General features: G+C 38.3%; 1 protein-coding gene across 2 annotated transcripts; it reads right to left on the bottom strand.

Annotated features, from left to right (window-relative positions):
• Positions 1-3,587: 3,587 nt before the first annotated feature.
• On the bottom strand, positions 3,588-26,971 carry DDX21 (DExD-box helicase 21). Of its 2 annotated transcripts, XM_061161688.1 has the most exons (16): positions 26,801-26,931; positions 26,125-26,228; positions 24,423-24,869; positions 22,499-22,574; positions 21,572-21,750; positions 20,389-20,506; positions 16,371-16,556; positions 15,215-15,360; positions 14,353-14,502; positions 13,704-13,865; positions 12,384-12,503; positions 11,376-11,449; positions 9,007-9,166; positions 8,143-8,277; positions 6,045-6,089; positions 3,588-5,497 (listed from the first exon to the last, which is right to left on the bottom strand). In XM_061161688.1, the coding sequence occupies exons 3-16, from the start codon at positions 24,801-24,803 to the stop codon at positions 5,228-5,230; spliced, it is 2,202 nt and encodes a 733-aa protein (XP_061017671.1). In that variant the 5' UTR covers positions 24,804-24,869; positions 26,125-26,228; positions 26,801-26,931; the 3' UTR covers positions 3,588-5,227. The 2 variants fall into 2 exon arrangements, with proteins under 2 accessions (XP_061017671.1, XP_061017670.1); XM_061161687.1 differs by lacking the exon at positions 26,125-26,228 and having other exon boundaries at positions 26,801-26,971.
• Between the last annotated feature and the right edge of the window lie 380 nt (positions 26,972-27,351).

The following is a 27,351-nucleotide window of genomic DNA, read 5'->3' as shown; positions in this document are numbered from 1 at the left end:
GATATTTTAAATGTCTGTTAATTTGCCAGGCACTGTTCTAGGATCTTGGAATTCAGCAATTAAAAAACTTTCTACCCTAGTACAGGGAAGACATTAGACTATCCAGGTGGCCCAACAGTAAAGAATCCACCTAACAATGCAGGAAACTCAACAGATGCAATTCAATCCCTGGGTTGGGAAGATTCCCCTGGAGTAGGAAATGGCAATCCACTCCAGTACTCTTGCCTGGAAAATTCCATGAACAGAGAAGCCTGGTGGGCTACAGTCCATGGGGTTGCAAAGAGCTGGACACAACTGAGCACATGTACACACAGTAATATAAGTTGTTATGGAAACAAAGGTGATATGGACTGTTAGCCAATGAGGCAAGGTTGCTATTTTTAAACATGGTGGTCAGGAAAGACCTTCCTGAAAAGTCCTCCTTTGAGTAAAGATCTGAAGGTGAGAAATTGAGCCATGAAGACATTAGAGGAAGGATATCCCAGACAGACGAACAGCAAATACACAGGCTTTGACACAGGAGACTGTCTTATGTGTTCAAGGAAAAGGAAACTTCTTGGCTGGAGTAGAGAGAATGTAGAGAGCCATAGAAGACGAAGTCAGAGAAGTAGTATGGACCTGATTATGCAGCATTTATAAGGCCACTATAGCAAGTTTGGATAGTCTGTGTGAGATGGGATGGTTTTGAAGGAGTGACAAGATATGATTTAACAGGATTATTTAAGAAAACAAACTGAAGGGAAAAAGTGGGAAGACTCATAAGGAAACTACTGTAATCACCATAGTAGGTGCTCAGTATACATCTGTGACTAGGAAAGTGATTCGCACATGGTTAATTTGGTATCTCATTACTATGAGCCATGTAACATTCTATATATTAAAATCACCTAATCCTCAGAACAACTCTGTGAGCTATTATTATTCCCATTCTGCAGATTAGAAATTGAAGTCTAGAGAGATTAATAATTTACCAAAGGTCACATACAATAAGGCAGTTTTGCTCAAGAGCCCATACTTTTGATCATTATGCAATACTATCTTGCACTAGGAGCTCAACAAACCACCATGACAGTGCAAACCTCTAAAGACCTTGCAAGAAGCATGCACAGATGAAAACAAAAGGATTCTGATAAATCCTTAGATAGATACAGCTGAGAAACACAAAGACATGGGACTAGGAAACTTGAGATGCGAGAGTTCTGGCTGCCAGGGGAGCAGTCCCTGTGGAAGTTGTCCAGTGAGTGGCATAGAGTACAGATCACCAGAACACAGTGACCTGAGATTTAGGCAACAATCACTTCTTGCTCTTAACATCAAAAGAGGGACAACTGGACATTGGGTACACGTCGCAATCTAATTATCAATGTATTAGATAGATACAGGAGGAAAAGGAGCTTAAGTGACAGATGGGAAATGCCTCAGCAGAATTCAGAATGTGGTAAAATCTACAGAACAAATGGCCTGGCTTCTTCAAAAAATAAATTCCAGGAAAAAAACTGCCCTTCTAGAATTCCCCTTGCCAATACATGATAATAAAGAACAAAAACTACATATGCACTTACCTTCTGACTCAGCTATCCCACTGCTAGGAATCTACTCTGAAGATACCCCTCTGAAAGTACATAAATACACATATAACAAGATTTCTCACTGCAGCACTGTAATTGAAAAATACTGGAAACAACCTATGTGCCCATTCATAATAAAAAAAGGGTTGAATAAACTATAGTGTACCCACACAATGGAGTATGATGCAGTTGTAAAAACAAAAGATTTCTGTGAATGGATGTGATTTCCAGGGTATACTGATAAGACAAAAAAAGCTAGATTCAAGGAAGCATCTATGGGATGGTACCCTTCATGTTAATAGATTGGTTTTGTTCATTGTGCTATGATAATGGAAAACATTTATTAACACTGGTGGAAACTGAATGGAGAGTATACACAAACTTTGTTCTATTTTTGCAACATTTATCTAAGTACAAAATTAGTTCAAAATAAAGTCTTTTCAAGAAATGCAAGTGACCAATAAACTTAAGGTGTTAATCCTCACTCAATTAAAAGATGTAAATAAATCCATGTAATGCACCTAGCAAAGTGACAAAAAGAAGCCAACACCTAGTGTTACTGCTGCGGGGAAACAGGTTTCTCTCCTAGAGTGGAGAGTAGGACCATAAACTGGAACTGCTTTGGAGAGCAACTTGCACCAAAATTCAAAATTCATTCACTTTGACCCTGCAATTCTTTTATAGGATTTATCCTACAGTGGTGAGAAGTCAGCTAAGTACACAAAGATTTAAACAAAAACATTCATTTTAGGGCTGTTTACAGAATAACCAACATGACCATCTTATAGTGGCACATTTATACTGTAAGATGGCATAGTTATCAACAATGGCACAGGGCCTTACCTGGTGGTCCAGTGGTTAAGATTCCACACTTCCACTGCAGGGCGTGTGGGTTCCATCCCCGGTTAGAGAACTAAAAAAAAAAAAAAAAAGACACAGAAAAAGATGCACATGCCCTAGAGGGAAAAGCAATTCAATAAACTGAAGGAATGATTCCAGTTTTGTAAATGAATCCCTGGAAGAGATGTTCACAAATATGTTGGATATATGGTGACTTACTTGCTTTCCTGTTTGGATATTTATATCTATCAGTTATTATTTTTAAAGTAAAAATTCCAAGCTTCAATTTTAGGGAAAAAAGTCACCAAAAACATAAATAGTAAGTACTAGTAACTTTATTATGGCATAAAGATCTATTTGTATACATTAACTCAATTTTACAGTAAAAACACTTTATGTACAACTGTAAAGAAACTGCTGCACAGATAGTTCCAACATAAAAACTGGTTGTTTTTTACAAGTTCATTGAGTTGTCTGATACATAAATTGCAAAATACTTTCTCTGTAGAAAATGGTAAAAACGGTATTATTTCCCAGGCTAGCCCAATAAGCCCATTTAAACCATACAGTAGTTGAATTATACATTTATAAATGTGGTTTGAATTCTCGGACCCAGGAGAAACTTTAGCTTCATTTATTAAGTCAGTCATGTTGTCCTAAGCCGTGTAAAGTTAAATTCCCATTCATCTTCTCCCTTACTCTCTTGAGTATTTTCTCCTAAAGGACAAGTACACTGTCCTACTTGATAAACCAACCCATTCCTATCCAAACTTAAATGTTTGGGTTGTTATTTAAGTATGCTCAGTATCTCAGCAAAAGCAGAATTTAATAAAACGTGATCCACAAGGCAGGAGTTGTCGGTCATCAACTACCTAACTCCCTCTGGTTTGAATGGGAAACCATGAGGAGGTCAAGCGATAAAACTGACAAGTGGATCAAAGAAGAAACCAAGAGAATGTAAGAACACAGACATCCAGTCAGGATTCAAAGACAGAACTGAAATCTTAATAGAAAAAGAATGCTGTCTCAAGAACCAAGGAGTTGGTTATCTGAGAGCCCCTTACTGAAAAGGTGACTGAATAAGAAGCAGTTGGCTACAAAGACCCAGTCAGAGAAACCAGTGTCTAGCAAGATTTCAGTTGTTCAAAATAATTAAATGAAAGTAAGATAGGCCATGTGTTTGAATTCCTCAAATCATCGTTTATTTCCTGAAATTTCCAGTAAGTAATATCTAGGAATCAAGGCAGGAAGACAAAGCTACTTTTAAGTTCCTGTATCTTGTGCGAAGTTTCCCAGAGAAATAACACGAGACCTTGCAGCAATACTGGCCAGGGGCTATATTAGGTTCTTCAGTTCCCTCAAAGCAACAACTTAAAAATAACTATAGTTTGCTCTTAAAAAGAATTCTAGGTAGCTGCAACCTTTCAATGGAGTAGCAGTCTGATAGGAAGAGATTCTATACTGTGGCTATAGCAGCTAGGCTTTGAGAAACTAAACTGGATCGTTGTACCTAAAATCCCCAGCTTGCCCATTAGAAGTTAAACTCTAGAAACAGTAATGAACCATTAAGTTTTCACCGTTTAAAAAAAAGCTTTATCAAAAAAAAAACAAAACTTTATCATGCACCTTCACTCATTCTTCTCTTTGCTCTCAATATACGTTTCCTTCTTGCATGTAGAAAATATTCAGTGGTTTTTTGACTCTTCAGCAATGCAAATCTCTGCCCCCTATTCCCCCTAGTTCCTTCTTGGTAAATAAGGTTAATTTTCCAATAGGAGGTGGAGTACATTATCATCAAGCACCATTTATCTAGCCTCCTTACGCACGAAGCAAGTTATGGGGCCATGTTATACACCTGGAATTCCTTTAAGATACTTACTTTCTAGTAAAATACTTGTATTTACACATATACATTATTTTTAAAATCTGTGAGGAATTCACTGAAGCATGAAATCACCTTTTATTGAGAAGCTAAAAATGTATCAAAATGCATATAACAATAGCTAATCTAAATACTATCTCCTATCAAATGCATCACCATCCTCCAAATTTAGAGCATATGCAGGCATAAACTGTATTAATCACAGTTAAGTGTGAAACCTTGCTTCGAAACATTGCTATTAATTCTCAGAAGATATACACTAGAACCACAGGAGTAACTGGAAGGCAAGTGGCTGAGGAATACAGTTAGAAAACAAAGCTTTGAGTGCTCAAAGTGCTTCTCTAGAAACTACTGTATTCCCCACGGTATTCAGGAAGGGCACTATTAAGAATGAGTGTGAGTGATAGTTGCTCAGTCATGCCTGACTCTTTGCAACCCCATGGACTGTAGCCTGCCAGGCTCCTCTGTTCATGGAATTCTCCAGGCAAGATTACTGGAGTGGGTTGCCATTTCCTTCTCCAGGGGATCCTCCTGACCCAGGGATCCTGCACTGCAGGAGAGTCTTTACCATCTGAGCCACCAGGGAAGCCTACTATTAAGAGACATTTCTAAGTATAAAGACAGGTCAACTTAAAAAGTATCAGCAGATACATGCTTGACTTTATCTTATAATCTATTAATACATTAGAATATGTAATGAATCCATACACCTTTTCCAAAGGAATACCCAAGATGGAAGTAGCAATAAAGTTATAAATGACAGTCATCAGTCAGATGAAATAATTTAGATGAAGCTTTTCTCTCTCGAAGAGATGGGGACTGGGCAAGTGGTCAGGAAGGAAATACCATGTGCTTTTAACTTTGTATGAAAAACAATGTTCAGTTCCACATTGCTGAACACAGTTCTGTTTTTGCCAAATAAATCCTCTACTTCAAGTTACTGTCCAAATGCTTTATTAAAACTCCGCTTCTGGCCTTTGTTTTGGAATCTGTTACTTTTGTTGCCACCTCCTGATCGCTGTCCTCTGAAGCTTCGACTTCTTTCCCGCTGTCCCCTGACACCTCGGTTGCCCTCGCGCTGTCCCCTGAAGCCTCGACTGCCTTCCCGCTGTCCTCGGAAGTTGCGATATCCTTCCCGTGGACCTTCCAGCTCTGGTTGCTCCGTGGCCACAGAAAGCTGCCAGCGCCGTGAATCATGCCACTTTTCCTGTTGAGAGAAGGTACTGTTTTAATCTGCTGTGATTTCTACTGAATTTGGTTTTAAAAGGCATGAGAAAGACAATATTTTTACCCATTTTCTAAAGAAAAACCAGATTGATAACCTAAGTGCTTAAAAGGTCACTGGTCAAAAATAAAATATCACTATGCATACCCTCATCATTTATCCAATCTAGTAACTACAGGGTAGCCAGAGCGTCAGGTAGTAAAACATAACTACACCATGTATAAACATATTTCTGACAGTACTGAGTAACGATATAGCAATTTAAAATGTCTATATAAACCCCCTGTAAAATCCATGGGGAAAAAACCTGGGTATTGTTCACAATGTTGTAAACAAAAACAGGAAAACAGGAAGGCTGAAGAAAGAAAAATATCAGTATAAAAAGAATAGCAGAAAAAGTAGTAAAATTTACTTCTTAATGGTCTTTTAGAGACTAGAGCTGTTGTTTCCCTATTATTCTGTGCTTTAAATAACAAACATTTTACAGTTTAAATACACATTAACTTCAAAATCTAAGAGAAAAGAATACCTGTACTTCTGTTACTGATGCAGTAGGGATATCAAAGCAAACACCCTAGAAATCAAAACAAATGCAAGTTAATCCAGATTTTGACAAGAATTATAAAATGCACATTAATCAATACTCCAAAAGACTAGGTAATTATGTAAAAGACAAACAAAAAGATCAAAAAAACCCATTTTAGACAAACTTTAGACCAAGCCTAACACACTACATCCCCAAAGAACAAAAGCAAAGCCAGGGGTATTTATGAAAGGACTCAAGACTACCTAGAATTGACTACAGATCATTCTTGGCTATTACACTGTGCTAATCCTCATGGAGCAATCAGCTGCATTTTATAGCTGAGAAAACAAAGATTTGATGAGGCTAACTCACTTGTCTTAGGTCCCACAGTGGGTAAGAGCAGTTTTAAAAACTTGGTAAGCATAGCTCTAAAATAAAACCTATGGTTTAAAACCATTAAAATACACTGCCTTCCTGTAATCAGGATGACCTAACTAAAAGCAGAAAAATAAATTATATTGTTCATTTTCTAGTTTCTATAATTCAAGCTCCAATGAAAAGTATTTAAAAATTAAATATTATACAGGACAGTATCTTCGTTAACAAGCAGTGCCATCATTTCCAATTAAGAAGCCCTCAATCCCTGGTCAAGGAACTAAGATCCCATAAGCCACTGGATGCAGTCAAAAAAAAAAAAGAAGAAGAAAGCCCTCCTGTTTCTCAGTGTCCACAAAATAATCAAATTCCCCTCGTAAGTGACACAGACACTCCTCTCCCCTGGCTATCTTTAATTGCAAAATTTTGAGGAACATCCATTTCACCAACAATTTACCCAATTATAACCATAGATAGCATCAGGTACTGCTGGATTTTGCCATCTGTGGGAATCTTCATTCACATATTAACTAACCATTCAATACCAGGCACTCACTGCAGTATAGAGACATCTAGAACACAGTTTTGGTCCCTGAGTCGGCCATAGGCAAACACAGCAAGGCAAAATTTACAGGAAGAAACCCTAAGGATGCTGAAGTACACACAGAGGCCCCCATCTCTGCCATCTGGCCAGGGGAAGCTTCACAAAGACTTAAGGCTAAGCTGAGTCATAAAAGATACCATGGAGATAAGAAATACTATGTAAACAGTGGACTGTGCATACACTAGGATGAAAGAAAGCAAGATGTACTTGGCATTGCTGGACTGGAGGGTGCTGGTGGTGAGGAGATAGAAAGGAAGTTGCTAATGAGAACAGGAGCCAGCTAATGAAGAACCCCTATGTGAAAGCTGGGACTCTATCCCACAGATAATGTGCAGTTGCTTAAGGAGGTAAACAACACGGTCAGATAAGCAATGAGTTGAAGATAAACCTGATTTGGTTTACAAGGTCAGTAGTTCTCCAAGTATAGTCCATGTGCTACTGGAACCCTGAGATCTTTGAGGCATTCTACCAAGTAAACATATTTTTATAATCCTACAATGTTCTCTGTCCTCTTCACTCTCTTAAGGGTAGAAGGTTTTCAAGACACTACATTACAGTTGATATCATTGTCTGACGACTAACAGAACATATTCTTATGCTTTATTAGAATTTCAGTCTTAATTTCTAATACATAAATATCAATAGGTATAACCCACATAAACAAAAGCATTTTGGTGTCCCTAACAATTTATTAAGAATGTAAAAAGGTCATTAGAGCAAAATACTTGAGAATTGCTATGATAGTCTATGCCATTAACTGATGGCCGGAGTCGGAAGAATTAACACTAGGTTCAAAAGGCAAGATTTTAGATTTTTAATTCAATTTTTAATATTTCTACATTAAGTTACTTAATAAACCCCATCTGGGTGGGGATGTCAGGGAAGTAGATGGATCTCCAAGTCTAGCACTTTATGCAGATAGTTCAGGCTAGATACACTTGGGGCAGTTGCAATGACTAAGTGGCAACTGAGGGTCATGGAAAACACTGCCCAGAGAAGACTATCTACAGAATGAAAATATGCAGCATCTGGTAGAACAGGGAAAAGCTACCACACAGTGTTTCACGGCCAGCATGAAGCTACTGAACCAAGGTGAGGTTACAACAGAGGCCTGAGCCTTACCTGCTTTCCTTTGAGAAAGACCATTCCCTTCACTTTGGAATCAATATCCTCACCCAGCTGCTCTTTAAGTTCTTTCCAAGCATAACTAATGTTTGGCATTTCAATTGAGCACCGCAAGATCATGGTCACAAAGCCCTATGGAAAGGGAACAAAGTTAAAGTTTTTAAACACTTGTCCTCATGTTTCTAAAATATTTATGAGAAAGTTCTTTCTAAAAACATACCCCTCTCACCCTGCCATTTTAGTACAAGTAAAACTGAGAAGCTCTGAGTAAGACTGGTGCATTGTGCTAGCGCTGGTATCCAGATCGTGATATTACACTTTTGTAAAATGTTACCACTGCGGGAAACTGGCAAAGTGTACAAGGAATCTCTCTGTATTAACTCTTACAATTTCACTAGAACCTACAATTATCTCAAAAATCTCAACTTTAAAAAAAAAAAAGAAAAGCATTACCTTTTTAAGTTTCTAGGTATGGTGGCTAAAGGAATCATATGCGCTTACACTGTATGACTGGGTTTATTTTTTTTAGGATTAAGAAAAACTGACGTACGATGCACATACTATAAAATCTGGCATTTTTAAAGTATACAATTCAGGGGGTTTTAGTATTTTCACAAGATCTACAATCATTACCAGTATTTAAAATTCCAGAATATGTCAGTATCCCTTTACCCCACCAAAACCCATATTCCCTTTAGCAATCACTGCCATTGCCCTCCTCCAGTAAGACACTGCAACCAGTAACTTTCTGTCTCTATGGATTTGTTAATATGTATCAACCTTCATGAAAAAGTTAGAACAACTGGGAAATTTCAGTGGGACACTTTTATAAAGTGTCAGAAATTTGACAGGAACCCCTACCGCTTCTGAGTTGATCAAGGAGCGCTGGTCTACTGACGTGGCACCGGAAATGTGGGCCAGGGCTGCTGCCAGGGCTTCCACAGCCCCCTTCTCTTCAATCAGCTTCTCGGCTGATTGCTTGAAGTGACCGATCGCAGTGGGAGGCACAGAGTCCAAGAGCCTGTGGTTTGATGGAAAGTAGATTTGTTAGGAAAAAGGATAGTCAAAGTGGACAGATTTCATTTTCAAGACAGCACAATCTTGAGATTCAAATCTCAATCTTTCAAACCAAATCTTACACATGTGTAACATCATTTTGATGTAGTGTATAAAATTATCACATTTCTGTAGCAATAAATCCACTTCTTTGATTGTGTCTAATTCTAATTTACCATCTAACCAAGAAAAATTTATCCAAGAAAATAATAAATAAGACAAGTATTAAGATGTTCATCACACTGTTACAGAACGAGTATAAATAATTTTACAATGTGCACCAATATGGACTGGCTAAGTAAACCATAAAACAGATACAATGACATGCCATACTGCCACTAAAAATGTATCAATAAATGACAAGCTTTTACAATAAAGTATGTGTTACTTTTAGAATTAGAAAATACTACAGCTATTCTCATTCTGAAATAAAAGAACTCTCAAATCACGTTTTATCAGACCTTACATTTGTTAGGAAATGACTATTATCTTGGTGATAAGAAATAAATGTCACATCTCAAAACTGAAAGAGATCACCCAAGACAAGGAGGAACAAGGCTACATGCAGCAGCTTCTTTTGGCAAGGCTGACGCTCTAGAGGCCTTCTCATGTACTACTAGCATCTTGGTCTCTTTTCAACTTTCTGGCCATCTAACCCCAAATTTCCTTAACTGGCATCACAGGAAACCCTGTCTGCAGGATAAAGAAAAGCATGCCATGCTAAAATAAATTTGAAAAATGCTGAGTTAAATTCTTTTCATTTGCAAAACTTTCCTGAGCTACTAGTATGCTAATATTTAACATTTCTTCTGATTATGAACTCTTTTTTAAATTAAGTTTCTCACACATTTATAATAGTAACTATGAAAAACACTGTAAAAATGTTGCTCAGACTCTGGTTCTTAAGCAGGGGATGTAGCTCACCACTTGGAAACATTTGAAAAATGACTGGGACCTTTTTGGTGCCACCTCACTCAACCTCAAGAATATACTGCACAGCCAGGGATGCTAAACAGCTAAGTATCTTTGCCAATCAAAAAAATGGGCAGAAGACCCAGACACTTCCCCAAAGACATATGCATGGCCAACCAGCACATGAAGAAATGCTCAACATCACTAATCATCAGAAAAATGGAAAAGAAAACTACAATGACCATCACCCCGTAGCTGTCAGAATGGCTATTATCAAAATAAATAAATATCACAAATAAATGTTGGAGAGGATGTAGAAAAAAGGGAGCTCTTGTACACTGTTAATGGGAATGTAAATTGGTGCAGCCACTATAGGCAATAGTATGGAGGTTCCTCAAAAAACTAAATTACCGGGTGATCTTACAATTGTACTCCTGAGTAAATATCCAAAGAAAATGAGACCGCTAATTTGAAAAAATTTCATAGCAGCACTAGTCACAATTGCTAAGACATGGAAGCAACCTAAATGTCCATCAACCAATGAATGGATAAAGATGCGGTACATATACACAAGGGAATACTATTCAGCCATAAAAAAGAATTGAGTATTGCTATTTCCAACAACATGGATGACCTAGAGATTATCATAATAAATGAAATCAGAGAAAGACAAATATCATATATTATAACTCATATGTGGAATCAAAAAATAATGCAGATGAAACTATCTACAAAAAGGAAACAGACTCACAAACTTATGGTTACTAAAGGGGAATAGAGTGGCAGGACAGAAGGGATAAATTAGGAGTCTAAAACTAATACAATACAGTAAATCAACTATAGTTCAACAAAAAAAATTAAGTATTCTTCAATTTATAGGACAACTGCACACACTGAAGAATGTTCTTGCCCTTACGCAAGTAGCACCTCCAATGATACTGTTAATCTAATCCTTACCATCTAGATACTTTCCATAACTTTTACCTACACCATATCTAAGATATAGTTATTTAAAATGCCCAACACAACCAAACTATTAATAATGGTTTCCTCTGGTAAACAGGATTGGGCACAATGTTCAGAAATGAGAATTTTTATTTTATACAATTTTACTCAGCACAGTCTATTTTTTTAACAAGCAGGTTATAAATTTTTTAAAACACTAAATAGAATACATTTTAATCTAAATTTCATTAATGCACAAAAACATGTAATAAATAGAGTGAGCATGAAACAAACCACAGCAGTGGTAAAGAACATACCTGATGGCATCTTTGCTAGAAGCTTTTATTATCTCTGTTGCAGAAGGAACACCTATTCGTTTAAATTTAATTCCCTACAAGGAAATGAACCATAATTTAATGTACAACATGGCCATCAATTATTTCTATTGAGACCAGCAGTCCCCCAATTTTCTAATACTTACCAAACATATTTGGTAAATATTTAAAGCAAACCTTTTATCTTAGAAAGGTTTTTAGATTTACAGAAAAGTTGCAAAGATAGTACACAGAGTTCCTGTCTACCTGCACCTATTACTTTGGTACATTTGTCAGAGCTAAGAAACCAACATTACTATTAACTGAACCCCAGGTTTCATTCACATTTCACTAGTTTTTCTAACATCCTTTCTTCTGTTGATATCTGACCAAGGACACCACATTACATTTAGTTAACAATGTCTTCTTAAAGTCTTCTCTGATCTGTGACAATTTGTCTTTCCTGTTTCTCATGACCTTGACAGTTTTAAGGTGTGCTGGTCAGTATTTTGTAGAATGTCCCTCAATTTGAGAATATCAGTTTTTCATTCACCTATCACAGGAGAAAGTATAAAATTCTTCTGCAAGGAAAAGTGCCTTCTTTCTCATTAAAAAGTTTCTCCTTTTGACAGTCTCGTTCGTCTTTTACAGTTTTCAAGCAATTCTCCAAACTTCAAGTAACCCCCTAAACCTACACTGAAAGTATTTCTGATGTATTCATTGTGTGTGCATCACTGTCTGAAAACTGCCTTTCAAACATCTCAATAAGAAAAGACCCCTTCTCATCATAAATATTAAGACAAAACCACTGCTTTCAAATGCGAAGTTATTCAAAAAGGCTTTAAATCATAGGACAATATATAAAACACATATTTAACAACAAGCTTTTACTCATGGCCACATGCTTACAAATAAAATTTAAATAAATAAAGTTAATAAAAACCGAATAAAGAGACAAAGACTGACTTTGGAACTCAACATTAGCTGAATGAAGGCTAAGAAAAGTTTTACCGCTTTCTGCTCCACTTGGACTAACTGGTATTCTTCTTTGTGTTGGTAAAAGCAGATGCAAACCCCGGTTCTCCCAGCTCTACCTGTTCGCCCAGAACGATGAATGTAGGATTCAACATCCTATGGAAGTAAAATACGTCAATGATACTGAACCATGAAGAAAGGCAGTCCTGAGAGCCTACGCAGAGCCAAGCGTGGTGGTGACAGACCTGGACCGAGCGGGGACAGTGCGAGGGAGGAGGCACCTAAGCATTCCAACTTTAAGAACTGAGAAAACTTTAAAACCTCTAGAACAGTGGTCTGTCCCTATGCAGTGGGTAAATCTGCAAAAAGTATTGCTTTTTTAAAAAAGCATTATTTTATTTAACCCACTATATCCAAAAGTTTGCCATTTCAGTATGCTATTTCTACAAAACATGTTATCAATGAGATATTATATACTCTTTTCCCACAAGTCTTTCAAAACTACTGTGCATAATAGAAAGTTCACATTTTTTAAAAATCCAATGTGTATTTCATACTGACAGCACATGCAAGTCAATTAAGACCAGCTGCATTTAAAGTACTGAACAGCTCCACGTGCCTGTGGTGCTCATGCTGGACAGCGCAGGTATACAGGCTTACTTAAGTAATGTCTATGTTACACACTTACTGGACATCCTGTGTAAGAAATGGTGACGTTGCAGTAATGTATTTTTCCATCACTGTAAACATTAATCCTGACGGATTTGCCAAATTTGGGGGTAATGAGGTCTTCATGCTTGAAGTGATGGGAACAAGCTTCTTCAGACTAACTTTTAAGTAAGTGTCCACACCACATAAACTGTTCAAGGACCTCTTTGGGAAGTTCCCATCACCCAAGCAGTTTTAACCAGAGGTTGTTAACTACAGGCCTTTCTCGCTTCTCTATTCTCTAGCTCTCAAGTTTATCTACCCTACCACACCCCACCTAAGCCTTACCAACTTCAAAGTCCAGTTCAAAATTGCACTACCCCCATCCAGCAACCTTTCAGGACAACGCTCTGACCAGAATCTATCTTTCCAACCTCTGCTCACTCATGACACTGTCAGTTCTGAGAGGTGGGGACATATGACAAGTTCATTTTAAAATCACCCTTAGCAACCTAACACCCCAAAGAAAGCTATCACTAATCATCTGAAAAGAAGCAATACAACTTTCAATTTGTTTCAGCATCCAAAAGAAACAACAAAATAAAAGCTAAGTGTAGCTTTGCACAGTAGAAGTATCATAGCCAATGAAGTTTATCCGAGGTGAATTACTAATTGGGGAGGAAAAAAATCTAACTGTAAAACCCTTACCTTTGGTGGAGAACTTTGAACAACCAGATCAACCTCGGGGATGTCTAACCCACGTGCAGCAACATTGGTCGCAACCAAAACTCCAAAATCACCATTTCTAAAACCCTTCAGGGTGATTTCCCTTTGCTTCTGTGGAATGTCTCCGTGTAACGACTGGGCATCCTGCCAAAGAAACAAGCTCACTTAAGAATACCTGATCATACAATGCAGGTACTTTTAAAATCATCAATTAAAAAAAAATTAAATAAATAAAATAAAATCATCAATTAGGCCTATAAAGACATTCACATTTTGGTGACACCTCTGCTGAAAATAATAAAAAGGGAAAAATATGCCTTCCATGGACAAGCCTCAAATTTTCAATGGTGGTCATTAAATCAACTGTATTCCACTATTTGTTGTCATTCAGTCACTAAGTTGTGTCTGACTCTTTGCAACCCCATGAACTGTAGCATGCCAGGCTTCCCTGTCCTTTACTATTCAACTACACCAAATATGAGTGATCAAATATTTGTCAGGGTAACCTTGGGTCTGAGTCACGCTTTCTTCATCTGTGAGATAAGATGGGCAAATCAGATGAACTCTAAGATGTATACTCTATTACCTGAAAGATGCTGTCTCCTTATGGGAAGAGAAGGTAAAGACCAACCTGTCTTATAGCCACATTCTGTGACAACTCCTGGGCTTCTTTCTTCGTTTCACAAAATATGATAGTGCGCCCTTGAAAACCACTGTACACTCGGATAACGTCTCCAATGACTGCTGCCCTCTGAGTCCAGTGGCACTTGATAGCCAGATGCTTAGGAAAGAGGGAAAAAAGATTATTCACTAAAGCCTCACTAGAATCTAAAATCATCTGCCCAACTCTAATGATACTAAAAGCAATTGTTTAAGCCTGACTAGAGAAAACCACCACCACTGTTTAGAGGGGAAAAAAACCAAACAACTAAAGCAGAGAGCCTTTCCTCGTTCACCAAAGAGTACCCGGCTTCTTTATCCATTTTCTGACCTAACCCGGAAAATGTAAGAAAAGAAATGCTGTTCCTAAATGCCCACAAGAAACCAAATAACAGACAGCAGGAAAGCCTGTGTGTTCTGTTCTTTCATCCACTGAAACGTGCAATCAGGAGTCAGTCTCCGTACAGGTCTGTTGCTCGGATGCAATAAATTCCACTAGGTACCGGACGCTAAGAAAAAAAACAGCTTCAGCACCAACACTAGGATTCTGTTGCCCTCTAATGTATAAACTCAAGGTATAATGTCACTCCACTTACTAATTTATATAGATTTAAGTTCCAAAAGATTCTTCATTCAGGCAACCAGATGATGAAATTCAGAAAATACAGATACCATATACCACTCAATTAGAAACATAACTTTACTTGACTTTTCACATAGATTTAGTACTTATCTGGAAAAGGAGTTTGTATTTGCAGTCTAAATATGATCAGACAGGGAAAAACATTATATATTATTTGTAACTAATGCCAACAACTGAATGAATCATTTACCTCTACAGTTATCGCCGTTTTCTGTGTCTTTTTACCAATTAGGTCCACTTGTTCATATGTAGATTTCATGTATTTCTTAGCAACATTAAACACCCAATAGGGGCAAGTTGCAGAAAAAAGCAATGTTTGAGGATTGTCTTCTGAATCTTTGAGGGGGAAAAAAAAAAGTATGAATAATTCAAAATAGCCTACACAGACAGAATTCCACCTCACCCAATTTTTCCAGGGTCCACCCAACATTCTACAAGAAAAACACTTTTGACACCAAGCCAGGCATTGAGGACATAAAAATTAAAGACACCAAGGTTCCCAGTGGGCAAAGAAAAATTGCCTTAATTATTTAAGTAAAGGATTCTTGAAATACGCAGAGAACTTAGTTATCTTGCTTTCTAACCATTGGCCCTTACAAACCATGAGGAAAATCTGTCCTTTCTAATGAGACCTACTAAGTGGTTAACACCAATTAAACAGGCCCAATAACCAACGAATTTAAATCACTAAATAACCTGTAATCAACACAACAGATTCTGTACTCATCTATTCTCCCAAGCATTTCTTCAACATTTGGAGGCTAGAATTCTAATTTATTCATTTTTTGAGGTCAGACACTAAAAGTAATTCCCCAACCTCAATTTTTTTAAGTTTGCTCTTAGAATACCACTGCATTTTCCTATATTTCAAATGGTAGCATAACTGACAGAACCCTTCTAAGAGCAACCTGACAGTGTATATTGAGGAACATGAACTATTTATACCTTTCAAATCAGATCTCCTTTGTGGGAATCTATCATTAAGAACTAATTTTGAATATTGTTGTTTGAAGTAAGCTGTCTACATAAAAATATCTGTAAGCAGATTTATATTATGCAAAAATTAAAATATATAGACAGATTATCATGGCACAAATAGTTCATGGAGTTTTACATGTACAGTATGATTACAGTTAATATATACAATAGCACAAATCAGGAATAAACCAAAAACAAAGTATACCAACTTGGCTTCTCTTATTTTCCCAAATTTTCCCTATTATAATTATGTGCAAATCATGGAAATTTCCTGCCAACTTCCTAAGGCTTCATTTAACTTTCAGAAGACTACTTAATTACTACCCTTCCTCCGATCCCTTATGCCAGTCCTTGAATGTGGAATTTACCTTTCTTGTATGCTACACATAAAATCTCTTCCACTTGATCAGCAAAGCCCATATCCAACATCTGATCAACTTCATCCAGGACAACATGCTTAAGTTTGGTGAGATCTAGCTTGCCATTCTGCAGGTGGTCTTTGATACGACCTGGTGTCCCAACCAGGATATCGATCCCATTCTTCATGCGTTCAACTGTAAAGAACACCAATGATGAGATATGCTGGATTTTTAAGTCCTTTTATTAATCTGGAACACCAATTTGATATATTTTTATTCTAAAATATTAACTACAAGTATTAATACAAGGTACTATGCCAAGTACTTTAGAGACACTCGAAGCACTGCTTGACCTACTGCGGAAATATGTAAGAAATGACAGTCCAGAGACTTCCCTTGCAGTCAGTGGTTAAGACTCCATACTCCCAGTGCAGGGGGCAGGGGTTCAATCCTTGGTGGGGGAACTGAAGATCCCACATACCACACAGTGTTAGTGAGATGGACAAAAATAGACCGGCAGTCCAGTGTACTACATGACATAACAAAAAAAAATGCACCAATGAGGGATGGTAGCACCAGGAAAGAGATTATCTCCTTTACTGGTGGAGGGTGTCAATATTTCACAAAGTGAAAATAAGTATCTTAAAAAATAGTAACTTCCTATAGGCAAGAATGCCAGGAGAAATATCAATAACCTCAGATATACAGATGACACCACACTTATGGCAGAAAACGAAAAGGAACTAAAGAGCCTCTTGATGAAGGTGAAAGAGGAAAGTGAAGAAGCTGGCTTTAAACTCAACGTCCAAAAAACTAACATCACAGCATCCAGTCCCAGCATTTCATGGCAAATAGATAAGGAAACCATGGAAACAGTAACACTTTTTCTTGGGCTCTAAAATCACTGAAGATGCTGACTCCAGTCATGAAATTAAAGGAAGCTTGCTCCTTGGAAAAAAACCTACAACAAACCTAGACAGTACATTAAAAAACAGAGATATTACTTTGCTGACAAAGGTCCGACTAGTCAAAGCTATGGCTTTTCCAGTAGTCATGTATGGATGTGAGAGCTGGACCATAAAGGCTGAGCACCAAAGAATTGATGTTTTTGAACTGTGGTGTTAGAGAAGACTCTTGAGAGTCCCTTGGACCGCAACGAGATCAAATGAGTCAATCCTATATGATGTCAATCCTGAATATTCATCTGATCCTGAAGCTCCAATACTTTGACCACCTGTCACAAAGAGCCAACTCACTCAAAAAGACCCTGATGCTGGGAAAGACTGAAGGCAGGAGAAGGGGACAACAGAGGATAAGATGGCTGGATGGCATCACCAACTCGATGGACATGAGTTTGAGCAAGCTCCGGGAGACGGTAAAGGACAGGGAAGCCTGGCACGCTGCAGTCCATGGGGAGCAAAGAGTCGGACACGACTGAGCGACTGAACAACAACATAGGCAAGCAGGTATAGGAAGACGGGCAAGCATTACAACAAAGTGCAGAGATGTTCAGAAAAGTGGGGTTCAATGTAACTGGGGTGAGATGGTAATGATATAACTTTTTTTCTATCCTTTTTTTGAAAATTAATTTTTACTGCTGTATAGTTGATTCACAATGCTGTGTTAGTTCCAGGTGCACAGCCAAGTGTCCCCTGTGCTATACGGTAGGTTCTTATTAGTTATCTAGATCTAACTTTCCACCGTTACTGTAGTTGAGGAATCTACTGCTAGGTACTCGACATACTTACCCAATTTCATCCTCACAGCACTGCAGGGCGAGTTTAGCAATCCTACATGAATAAACTAAAGTGCAGAAAAATCAAGCAACTTAAACTAAAAAATCACTCAGGTACTCTGTGAGCAGAGGTTAGAGGCAAACCCATGCCGTTCTGATGCCAAAGCCTGTATTAGTTCCACCAAAACTGAAAAAGAGATAATCACAAGCCTTGTGTGCCAATACTAAGTCTTCTTTTGTCATTTTTTATATTATTTGTAAATTTTTATTTTATATTGGAGTAAGCTGCCACTGCCCAGCATCCTGAGAGTATCAAACTGCATTTCACTAGCCCAGGAAAAGACAGAAATTCAAAGTATAGTTGCTACTATGTATCACTTTTTTTTTTTTTTATGTATCACCACTGTAAAGTCAAGAACTCTTAAGTCAACTCATCTTAACTCAGGGAGCTTTAGTAGCTCTTTGGCTACATGAGTATCATATTGGTAGGGTAAATTCCTATAAAGTAGAATTATTAAGTAAAAGGGTATATGTATTTCAATTTAAGGAGGTGGTTTAATTCTCTAGTAGTAAAGAATATGCCTGTTTTCTCATTCAAGGAATTATCAAACTATCTTTTATCCTTTGATAGTCTAACAGGTAAAATACTCATTATAATTTTAATTTACATCTCTAATTGTGAATGAAACTGAATTTTATTTCATATATTACAATCCACTTTCTTATAATGTGAAATATTAATGCTCTCTGTTTCATCTTTAATCTTTTCCTTATTGACATATATATTAAGGGCTTCTCTGGTGGCTCAGCAGTAAAGGATCTACCTGCCAATGCAGGAGATCCATCTGCCAATGGATTCCATCTCTGTGTTGGGAAGATCACCTGGAGAAGGAAATGAAAACCTGCTCCAGTATTCTTGCCTGGAAAACCCCATGGACAGAGGAGACTGGTAGGCTATAGTCCACAAGGTCACAGACAGTCAGACACAACTTAGCAACTGAACAACAACAGCTGATTTACAATGTTGTTTTAGTATCAGGTAGATAGCAATGTGATTCAGTTATACATATACATATACCTATTCTTTTTCAGATTCTTTCCGTATACAGGTTATCACAGAGTATTGAGTTTCCTGTACTATACTGGAGCACCTTATTGATTATGTTTTATATACAGAAGCGTGCAGATGTTAAGCCCAACCTCCTAACTTATTTCCCACCCACCACCCTTGCCACCTTTCCCTTTTGATAACATAAGTTTGTTTTCTTCCTTTTCGGGTTCCAGGGGATGGAGGCTGGGGGTGGAGTGGGCTGTGTGGCTTGCAGGATCTTAGTTTCCTGATCAGGGACCAACTGGGGCCCCGGCATTGAAAGCACTGAGTCCCGATCACTGGACCACCAGGGACTTCACAAATATGAGTCTATTTTCTGAGAGTCTGTTTCTGTTTTGTAAATACATTCACTTGTTTCATTTTTTTAGATGGCATATATAAGTGATACCACATATTTGTCTTTCTCTGCCTGAGTTATTTAGTATGATAATCTCTAGCTTCATCCATCTCGCTGCAACTGACATTATTTCATTCTTTTTATGGCTGAGTAGTATTCCATTGTATATATGACCATATCTTCGCTCATTCATCTGTCCAATATGAAGACTTTCAAAATGCTTAAGTCCCTTCCTGAATTATGTATCTGACCTACAAAATAAAGTTTCTAGGTCTTAAATTGGGAAATAATGGGAATATTATAGGAAGGGATACATATGACTCTTGGCACCAGAGAAAAGAAAGGCTGTCTACAGTAAAAAGAGGCAAAGACCCAAGGTTTTTGACAGATAAAAATAATAACCTTGAGTTCTGACTTCCTAGTTCCTGGACTCTGTCCTCTTAGGCTCAGTAAGGCATTACTGCAGCCTTTAGGTAAACATAGATAAATAATAACAAAAGTCCTAAGATCCATATACAGATCTGACACATCATCATGCAGGACCGTGTGCCTGACCATCTTTAAACAATAACGGCAAAAGAGAGAGCTCCCTGGTGGTCTAGTGGTTAGGATTAAGCACTTTCACTGCCATGCCCCGGGGTCAATCCCTGGTTGGGGAACTGACATCCTGCAAGCCACACAACATGACCAAAAAATAAAAGAAGGAAAAAAAAAGACAAAAGAAAACCATCATAAATGACTAAATCAGGTAGGAAAAGACAGATGTCAGAAGTCAGAAGAAGTTCAATCAGGTCACCTTAAAAGTAGATGGCATTTTCCTTTCCTCACTTGTGGATTAACTTACTTTGTCCTCCATAGGGAGTTCCACCATAAAAACAAGCTACTGCCAGCTTTTTTGTGATGTCACTGAAGTCTCTGCTTACTTGACTTGCCAACTCCCTTGTGGGTGCAAGAACCAGTACCTGAAAAGAAAAACTAATAATGGAATCCAAAGTATTATGCAATAATTGTTTAATAAATTTCCAATGCACCAGGAGGTTCAACTCATCCTAAAAATTACTTTCAAAATATCTATAATAATACCTACAATAACACACAACAGATTTCTAAAACCAAAAGGTAGAGCCTAGATTTAAATTTAGGTAGCCAGGATACAAAATCTATAGTCTGAAATCTCCACACTGCAGTGAAATGGAAGTACAATGGAAGTCAGAAGAGTAAGAGCAGACCAATATGGTGAAGGGCTTTGAATCGTAACAGGAAACACAACACACAACCACAGCAGACCCTCAAATAGGGTAACAGCATGAAAACAAATGTGATTTAAGAACAACCTCATACATCCATTCAACAGGTATTTACTGAACATCCATTATGTACCAGGCACTATTCCAGGTGCTAGAATAACTTATTATTACAGCTGCTGAAACTGCAGACAAATAACAGTAAACAAATGAATGAATGCAGACGGGGCATGGATACTGGAAAGCCCGTGAATGAGGTGAGGCCAAACAGTCAGGAACAACAACCCAAAGCCAAGGTGACAACACAGGCACTCCAGGGAGGTCAAGGTCTGGCAAACGCCAAGTTCTTTAGAGATGAGCTCAGCAAGCACCATCCTGATCAGAGGCTTGGCCTCTCCACATCTAATACTCCTTCCTATTCAGGCATCTCTATTAAAAACACTTTCCCCATTTTAGGCAAAAATGGAGACACTTGACAAAATCCTTGAGCCCCAGGGACATCTAAGAGTCTTAAAGAAATATAGAAGGATTAATAATAGAGGTGATCATTACCATGGAACAAATTATAATATCTAAATAAATAAGGTTTGCAGTCAACAGTCTTAAAAGAATTATCTTGATTTATACCTTCAGATAAAGATCTCTAGTAAAAAAGATCTTAAGAAAAAGGCCTTAAGAACTCAAAACAAAACAAAGGGATATATAAGTGATGTCCAAGCAATGTCTCTTTCTTGTGTGGACTTGGAACCTGTAAACTCTAAAGACTGTGTTAAAGATACCTACCTGAGGGGCACGCCCTCTCTTCCGGTCTTGCACTTCTCCAAGAAGTTTCTCAACCAAAGGGATAGCAAAGGAGAATGTCTTTCCAGTTCCTGTCCGCGCCTGCGCAATCAAATCCTTCCCACTATAGACATGGTGAAACGTCTTTGCTTGTATAGGAAACAGGAAGGTCACCCCACGGGCTGTGAACAAATGAGCCATGTTACCTGACGGTGCAGTTCCTAAAGCCCCAGCCATACTGGAGGATGAAAGCATAGTCAGGCTTCTGATCCTGCAGAATTCTAGAATGCTACATTCTGGTCACATCTTTACAAAGTTAAGTTCAAATATATTCTGGCAATGAAGAATCTTCTTGACCAAAAAATATCAATAAACTTTAAAGCACTAAAGTACAGTAAATACTTATTATCTTAAGAGATGAAGCCCCTTGTCACGAAATCTCATCCACAGGCCAATATAAGCTCAAAAATCAGGGTTTCGCTGTCTTGACTGCACCACACCTGATTCAGAAAACACCTAAGTTGAGCATCTGTGACTTCCTACTTGGTTCATAGGCACAATACTAACATGAGTCAGGCTAGTATCATTAACCTAGAGATGCCTTAAGAAGTGCAAGAGGGTAAAAAAGAAAATACCAACATGGCATCAACTATTTAATTGCACCAGTACTATCAGTCATTATACCTCTGATATACATAATGTATTTTCTATTTTTTGAATATACTATATTGAATAAATTTTAATCATTCATTTAAGAGGCAGTAAAGGCCATCACTAGTTTAGTCCTTTACCACATATACAGACCTACTTCATTATATGGCTGCGTATATCATCTCCAATAAGAACATGTCCCAGTTTATCTCAACAAAATCAGTAGAGTGCTTCCAAATAACGTGTTCTAACATTATACAATATTTCCAAGAATATTACCTTTAAGAAGTTTAATAGTTTCTTCAGATATGGGAAAATTAGAGAAAGCTCCTTCTTTTTGCTCCACAGTCATTTCCTATCAAATAAAGGGCCACAGAAAGAAATCAGTAACTTTATCCCTACAGGTTAAATACAAAAAGCCTTCTAAGAAATTATCCTAAAACATTTCTTCTAAATCAACCAAAAAGACACAAACACTCTGGTTAGTAAACAAGATCTGAAAAGGATAAAGATGATAGTAATCTATAAAACCCTAACAGAAGAAAATTTTGTGGCAAATATATACAGCACCAATATACCACATATGGCTAGTGAAAGTAGATTCAGTCTCAACTAAGAACTTTTCCAGTTATTCCAAATCAACAATACACTGGTCAACAGGTTATTAACCACTTCCCATAGCAACATCTTTCATACATATATCCACAGAAAATAAGGGATAAGCATTTATGACAAGTGATTACACTGGCACTATGTGAATGTCCCAAAATCTGAATGTCCAACAACTGAATAATTAAGTGAATTTCTAAACATCTATATGATGGATTACATAACTACTAAAAATATTTAATATTTAAAAGGAAAATCCTATATGGAATTTAGAAAGATGGTAACGATAGCCCTATATGCAAAACAGAAAAAGAGACACAGAAATACAGAACAGACTTTTGAACTTTGTGGGAGAAGGTGAGGGTGGGATGTTTCGAAAGAACAGCATGTATATTATCTATGGTGAAACAGATCACCAGCCCAGGTGGGATGCATGAGACAAGTGCTCGGGCCTGGTGCACTGGGAAGACCCAGAGGAATCGGGTGGAGAGGGAGGTGGGAGGGGGGATCGGGATGGGGAATACGTGTAACTCTATGGCTGATTCATATCAATGTATGACAAAACCCACTGAAATGTTGTGAAGTAATTAGCCTCCAACTAATAAAAATAAATAAATAAATAAAAGGAAAATCCTTATATAAAAATAGGCAACAGGCTTCCCTGGTGGCTTAGTGATAAACAATCCACTTGCCAAATCAGGAGACATAAATTCAATCCCCAGTCAGGAAAGATCCCACCTGCCACGGAGCAACTAAACCCATCCACCACAACTATTGAGCCTGTGCTCTAGAGCCTGGGAGCTGCAACTACTGAGCCCAAGTGCCATAACTACTGAAACCAGCGAGCCTTAAAACCCATGCTCCCCAACAAGAGAAGCCACCACAATGAGAAGCCCAGGTACGACATCCAAGAGTAGTCCATGGAACAACAAAGACTCAGCACAGTCATATATAAATAAAAATATTTTAAAAATAAAAATATAGGTAAGCTAGGAAAAGGCAAGACACAATATTGATAAAATTATAATCTGACAAAAAATAGCTGTATATGGTTTTTATAATCAGGAAAAAATTTTAAATGTTGATTACAACCCTACGGCAAAGAGAAATTTACTAGATTTAGCATTTTTCTTTGATGACCGAGCTTCTGAAAAAACAGTATTAGCTTCCAAAGGGACATTTAAGCATCGTATTCAACTCAAGTTAGTTAATGACCTAAACAAAAAGACTTGGGCAATCAAGCAAGCACCTTTTCAGTGGTTCCACTTAATAATGATTTACCAGGTGAAACCCTCAGAGGGACGCTGGAGCACATATGCGTAACTATATACCTCCTGTTGATTTCTGACTTGAAAATAAGCAGATCAAGTGTGGAGAGAAGACATTCTCTAAACTTAAACCTTGCAAAGGAGGCATTCTGACACTGCAGTTTTTAAAATACTCACCCTGCACCTCAAGAGAGGTGCTATCCTCTTGATAAGTGCTGACACATCCAATTTCCTCCCATTATTAAATAATATGTGTAACAATTATATACTTATTTACCTGAATCAACATCAAAAGATACATTCTACATATTAAAATGCAACTTTACCTGCTTTAACTCACTGTTTTCTTCACTGGCAGCTTCCTTGGAGTTGGAGTCAGGTCCAGAGTCAGGGAATCCATTCTTGAGGTTGGGACTTTTCTCTTGAATTTCTCCATTTATTTCTTTTTCTTTCTTCATCTTTTTGGGCTTAGGTGTACCCAATTCTTCCTCAGAAGGCTCTTCATTTTTTATAACTTTTTTGGTTTTAGGAGAAACAACTGTCTTTTCACAGGGCTCCTTTGATTTTTTCGAACTTTTAGTTTTAGGAGAAATAATGTCATCTAGAGATGGCTCCTCTTTCTTTTTTGCCTTTTTAGATTTAGGAGAATCCACGTCAACCTCAGAAGTCTCTTTCTTCTTAACCTTTTTAGCTTTGGAAGAAATCATTTCTTCCTTTTCTTCTGCTGCCTCTTCAGTCTTTAGACTAGATTTTGGCTTCTCTTTTTTACCTTTCTAAAAAATAAAGACAATGCAAAAGCTGAGCAAAGCACTGATACAGTTGCATAATACATTAATTATGCATTATTTCAAGATCACATAATTATGAAAAATACAATTTGGAGGCATTTTTCAACATGTGTATTTGCACTGAGGCAAAAATCAAACAGTATGTTTTTTAATACTGTTTCTTGGCTAACATGGAGAGAATAATGTACCAATAACTTCATTAGCTTGTGAGAGAATGCTTCTTGGTAACTATTCAATTGTACAAGCTGTACAGTCCAATTTTTACAAGGGACTTGGAATGGCTCACAGGATTCTCCAACATGTTCTAAACCACAAACTACAGGAAGTGATCAAGAACAATTTAACTTAATTTAAACTTGATTAAGTTAATATGACCATGTATGTCCACAGATAGATGATATTAAGCAGATTTCTTTCTCTGCTTGAAGCCCTCTACAGGTAAAAAAGAGATTCATAATCTTTGCCTTGCTTTTCTTACAAATGCAAAGAAATTGACATATAGACACTTTATGAACCAAAAAGTTGTAAAAACCCAAACTATCACCTCATGCATAAAAAAGATATACCTAACTTAAAGGGAAAAACAGCACAAAATCACAAGAAAATGGAACAAGGGAAACCTCAAAACCAAACTAGATTACAGTTCCTACTTGAAATGTCTGACCACCTCCAACTTTTCATATTTCTGAAAACTTGGTTATTAGTGAAAATGTGTTTTACCTTCTGTTAAAACCTCTGTGGCAGAGCCTCAGGCCAAGGCAAGAAATAAGGGGACTATTTCATTGAGCTGAAATCTGCCTCCATAAAACTTCAGGTCTGGCCTCTGCTCTTAAATCGTGGATGAATGGTAATCTCTCTCATATGACCTATCCTTCAGACAGCTGAAAAACAATCTGGTCCACTCCATCTTGAGGTTTCAATTCTATCATCCCTTTGTTCCACCAATGAGAGCGGATTTTCAGTCCCTGTGAACTGCTTTGGAATGCAGTGGAGTTTGCAGGTTATATGCTTTCTAACTTCAGCATCCCACAACTGAATAGGCTGGCCGATGCAAGACTAGGAAACCAGGACTACTTCCTCCCCTTGGGGACAAGTCTCTGCTACCTCTGCTTCCTACAACACCAAAATATTGCTGCTGGAAAACTCTCCCGTTAAAAAGACTCAGAAACAGCAGGAAAGAAATTCTAAGTCATGAACAACACAAGTTTCTAGGGACAATCTTTGTTCTCTCTGACCTTACCTCAGAACAGAGAATCAGTCACAAGTTAAATCGCTTTCTAAGGAAGTAACAGCAAGGAAGCAGACAGCTATCGAGGTAACTTAAGACTACCGCACACTGCTGGCCTATATAAAAAAAAAAAAAAAATACGGTGTGCAGTTAGCACAACACGTCTACATTTCCACGGGAAATCGGGCCAACAAATATTAAGAGGAACTGAACTACTTTTTCGTCTAAGGGCCGCTTTCCGGAAAACTGTATTCCCACCACTAGGGTAAAAAATGTCACGACGGACGCTACCCACGTGTGCAAGATGGGTTTCTGGCTGCGCCACTTCAAGAGGAAGCGCTGGTCCCTCTTTTGATTTACAATTCCCTCCACGCACTCTCACGCCGGGAGGTCCGAGTCTGGGCCAAAATGTGGGGCCTAACGGTGACCGGGTGCCGGACGTCCAGACTCTGGGACCACGTGGGACACCGGCCGGCTCACTAGTTCACATCTGCCCGGACTTCTCGGCAACGCGCACACCGCCCATGGGGAGCACCGACCATTCCCGAAACCCACTGGTCGAAACCCACGCGGGTCTCCGGCCGGGCAGGGTCCGCGCCGCGCGCCTTGTTCCCCGGCCCGGGCTCCTACTCTTAGCGCCCGGCCTCTCGTCCTGCCTGGTCCCAAGTCCCTCGGCCCTCAGTGGTACCTTCTCATTTTGTTTTCGCGGCATCTCCACTTTTGCCACGGCTACGTCTGACTCCAAATCCGCGTCACTAAGAAGTTTCCCCGGCATCACTCAGCACAAGCTGGGCAGGCCGACCAGTCTCGTCTACCGCGTGGAGAGGAAAAGAAAACGCTGCCCCTACAGCCCACCCAGCTTTCGTCACTTCCTGTAGTAAAGCGGAAGCGGAAGATACCGGGAGGCGAGGGAGTCGGTGGTAGTACCAAACTAGCTTCTTCTCACATCCGGGGGACTCTGTGAATTAACTGCTTACGGCGCCTGAACTAGAAGGCATCTATAGAAGGGTAGGAATCACAAAGGTTGATTTTATTCTCGTTCAAACACTGCCCAGATTCTCGCTAGCCCTGACCTGATAAATGAAGATTTGAAGTTGCTTCTGAGTGGCGCCTCTTCAGTGCTTTGTATTATTAGATTGCTCGCCTTTGTAAGGTCCTTTCACGCGCAGACTCGCGAGATGTGTAATCATCTTGTGGAAACGTCGACCCTTGAAAGGGTCTTATCCAGACTCACAAGCC

This window comes from Dama dama, chromosome 15 (genome assembly GCF_033118175.1).
Source record: "Dama dama isolate Ldn47 chromosome 15, ASM3311817v1, whole genome shotgun sequence".
NCBI lineage: Eukaryota > Metazoa > Chordata > Mammalia > Artiodactyla > Cervidae > Dama > Dama dama.
This window is presented reverse-complemented; position numbering and strand designations above follow the sequence as displayed.

What these genes read in the sequence shown, in the direction of transcription:
- DDX21 (XM_061161687.1), bottom strand. Translation starts at nt 26,887, where the DNA reads ATGCCGGGGAAACTTCTTAGTGACGCGGATTTGGAGTCAGACGTAGCC. An exon ending in AAAACAGTGAGTTAAAGCAG is followed by an intron (nt 22,575 to 24,422) that starts GTAAAGTTGCAT and finishes TTTATTTGATAG; the next exon opens with GAAATGACTGTGGAGCAAAA. An exon ending in CATCAGTAACAGAAGTACAG is followed by an intron (nt 5,498 to 6,044) that starts GTATTCTTTTCT and finishes TTCTCTCAACAG; the next exon opens with GAAAAGTGGCATGATTCACG.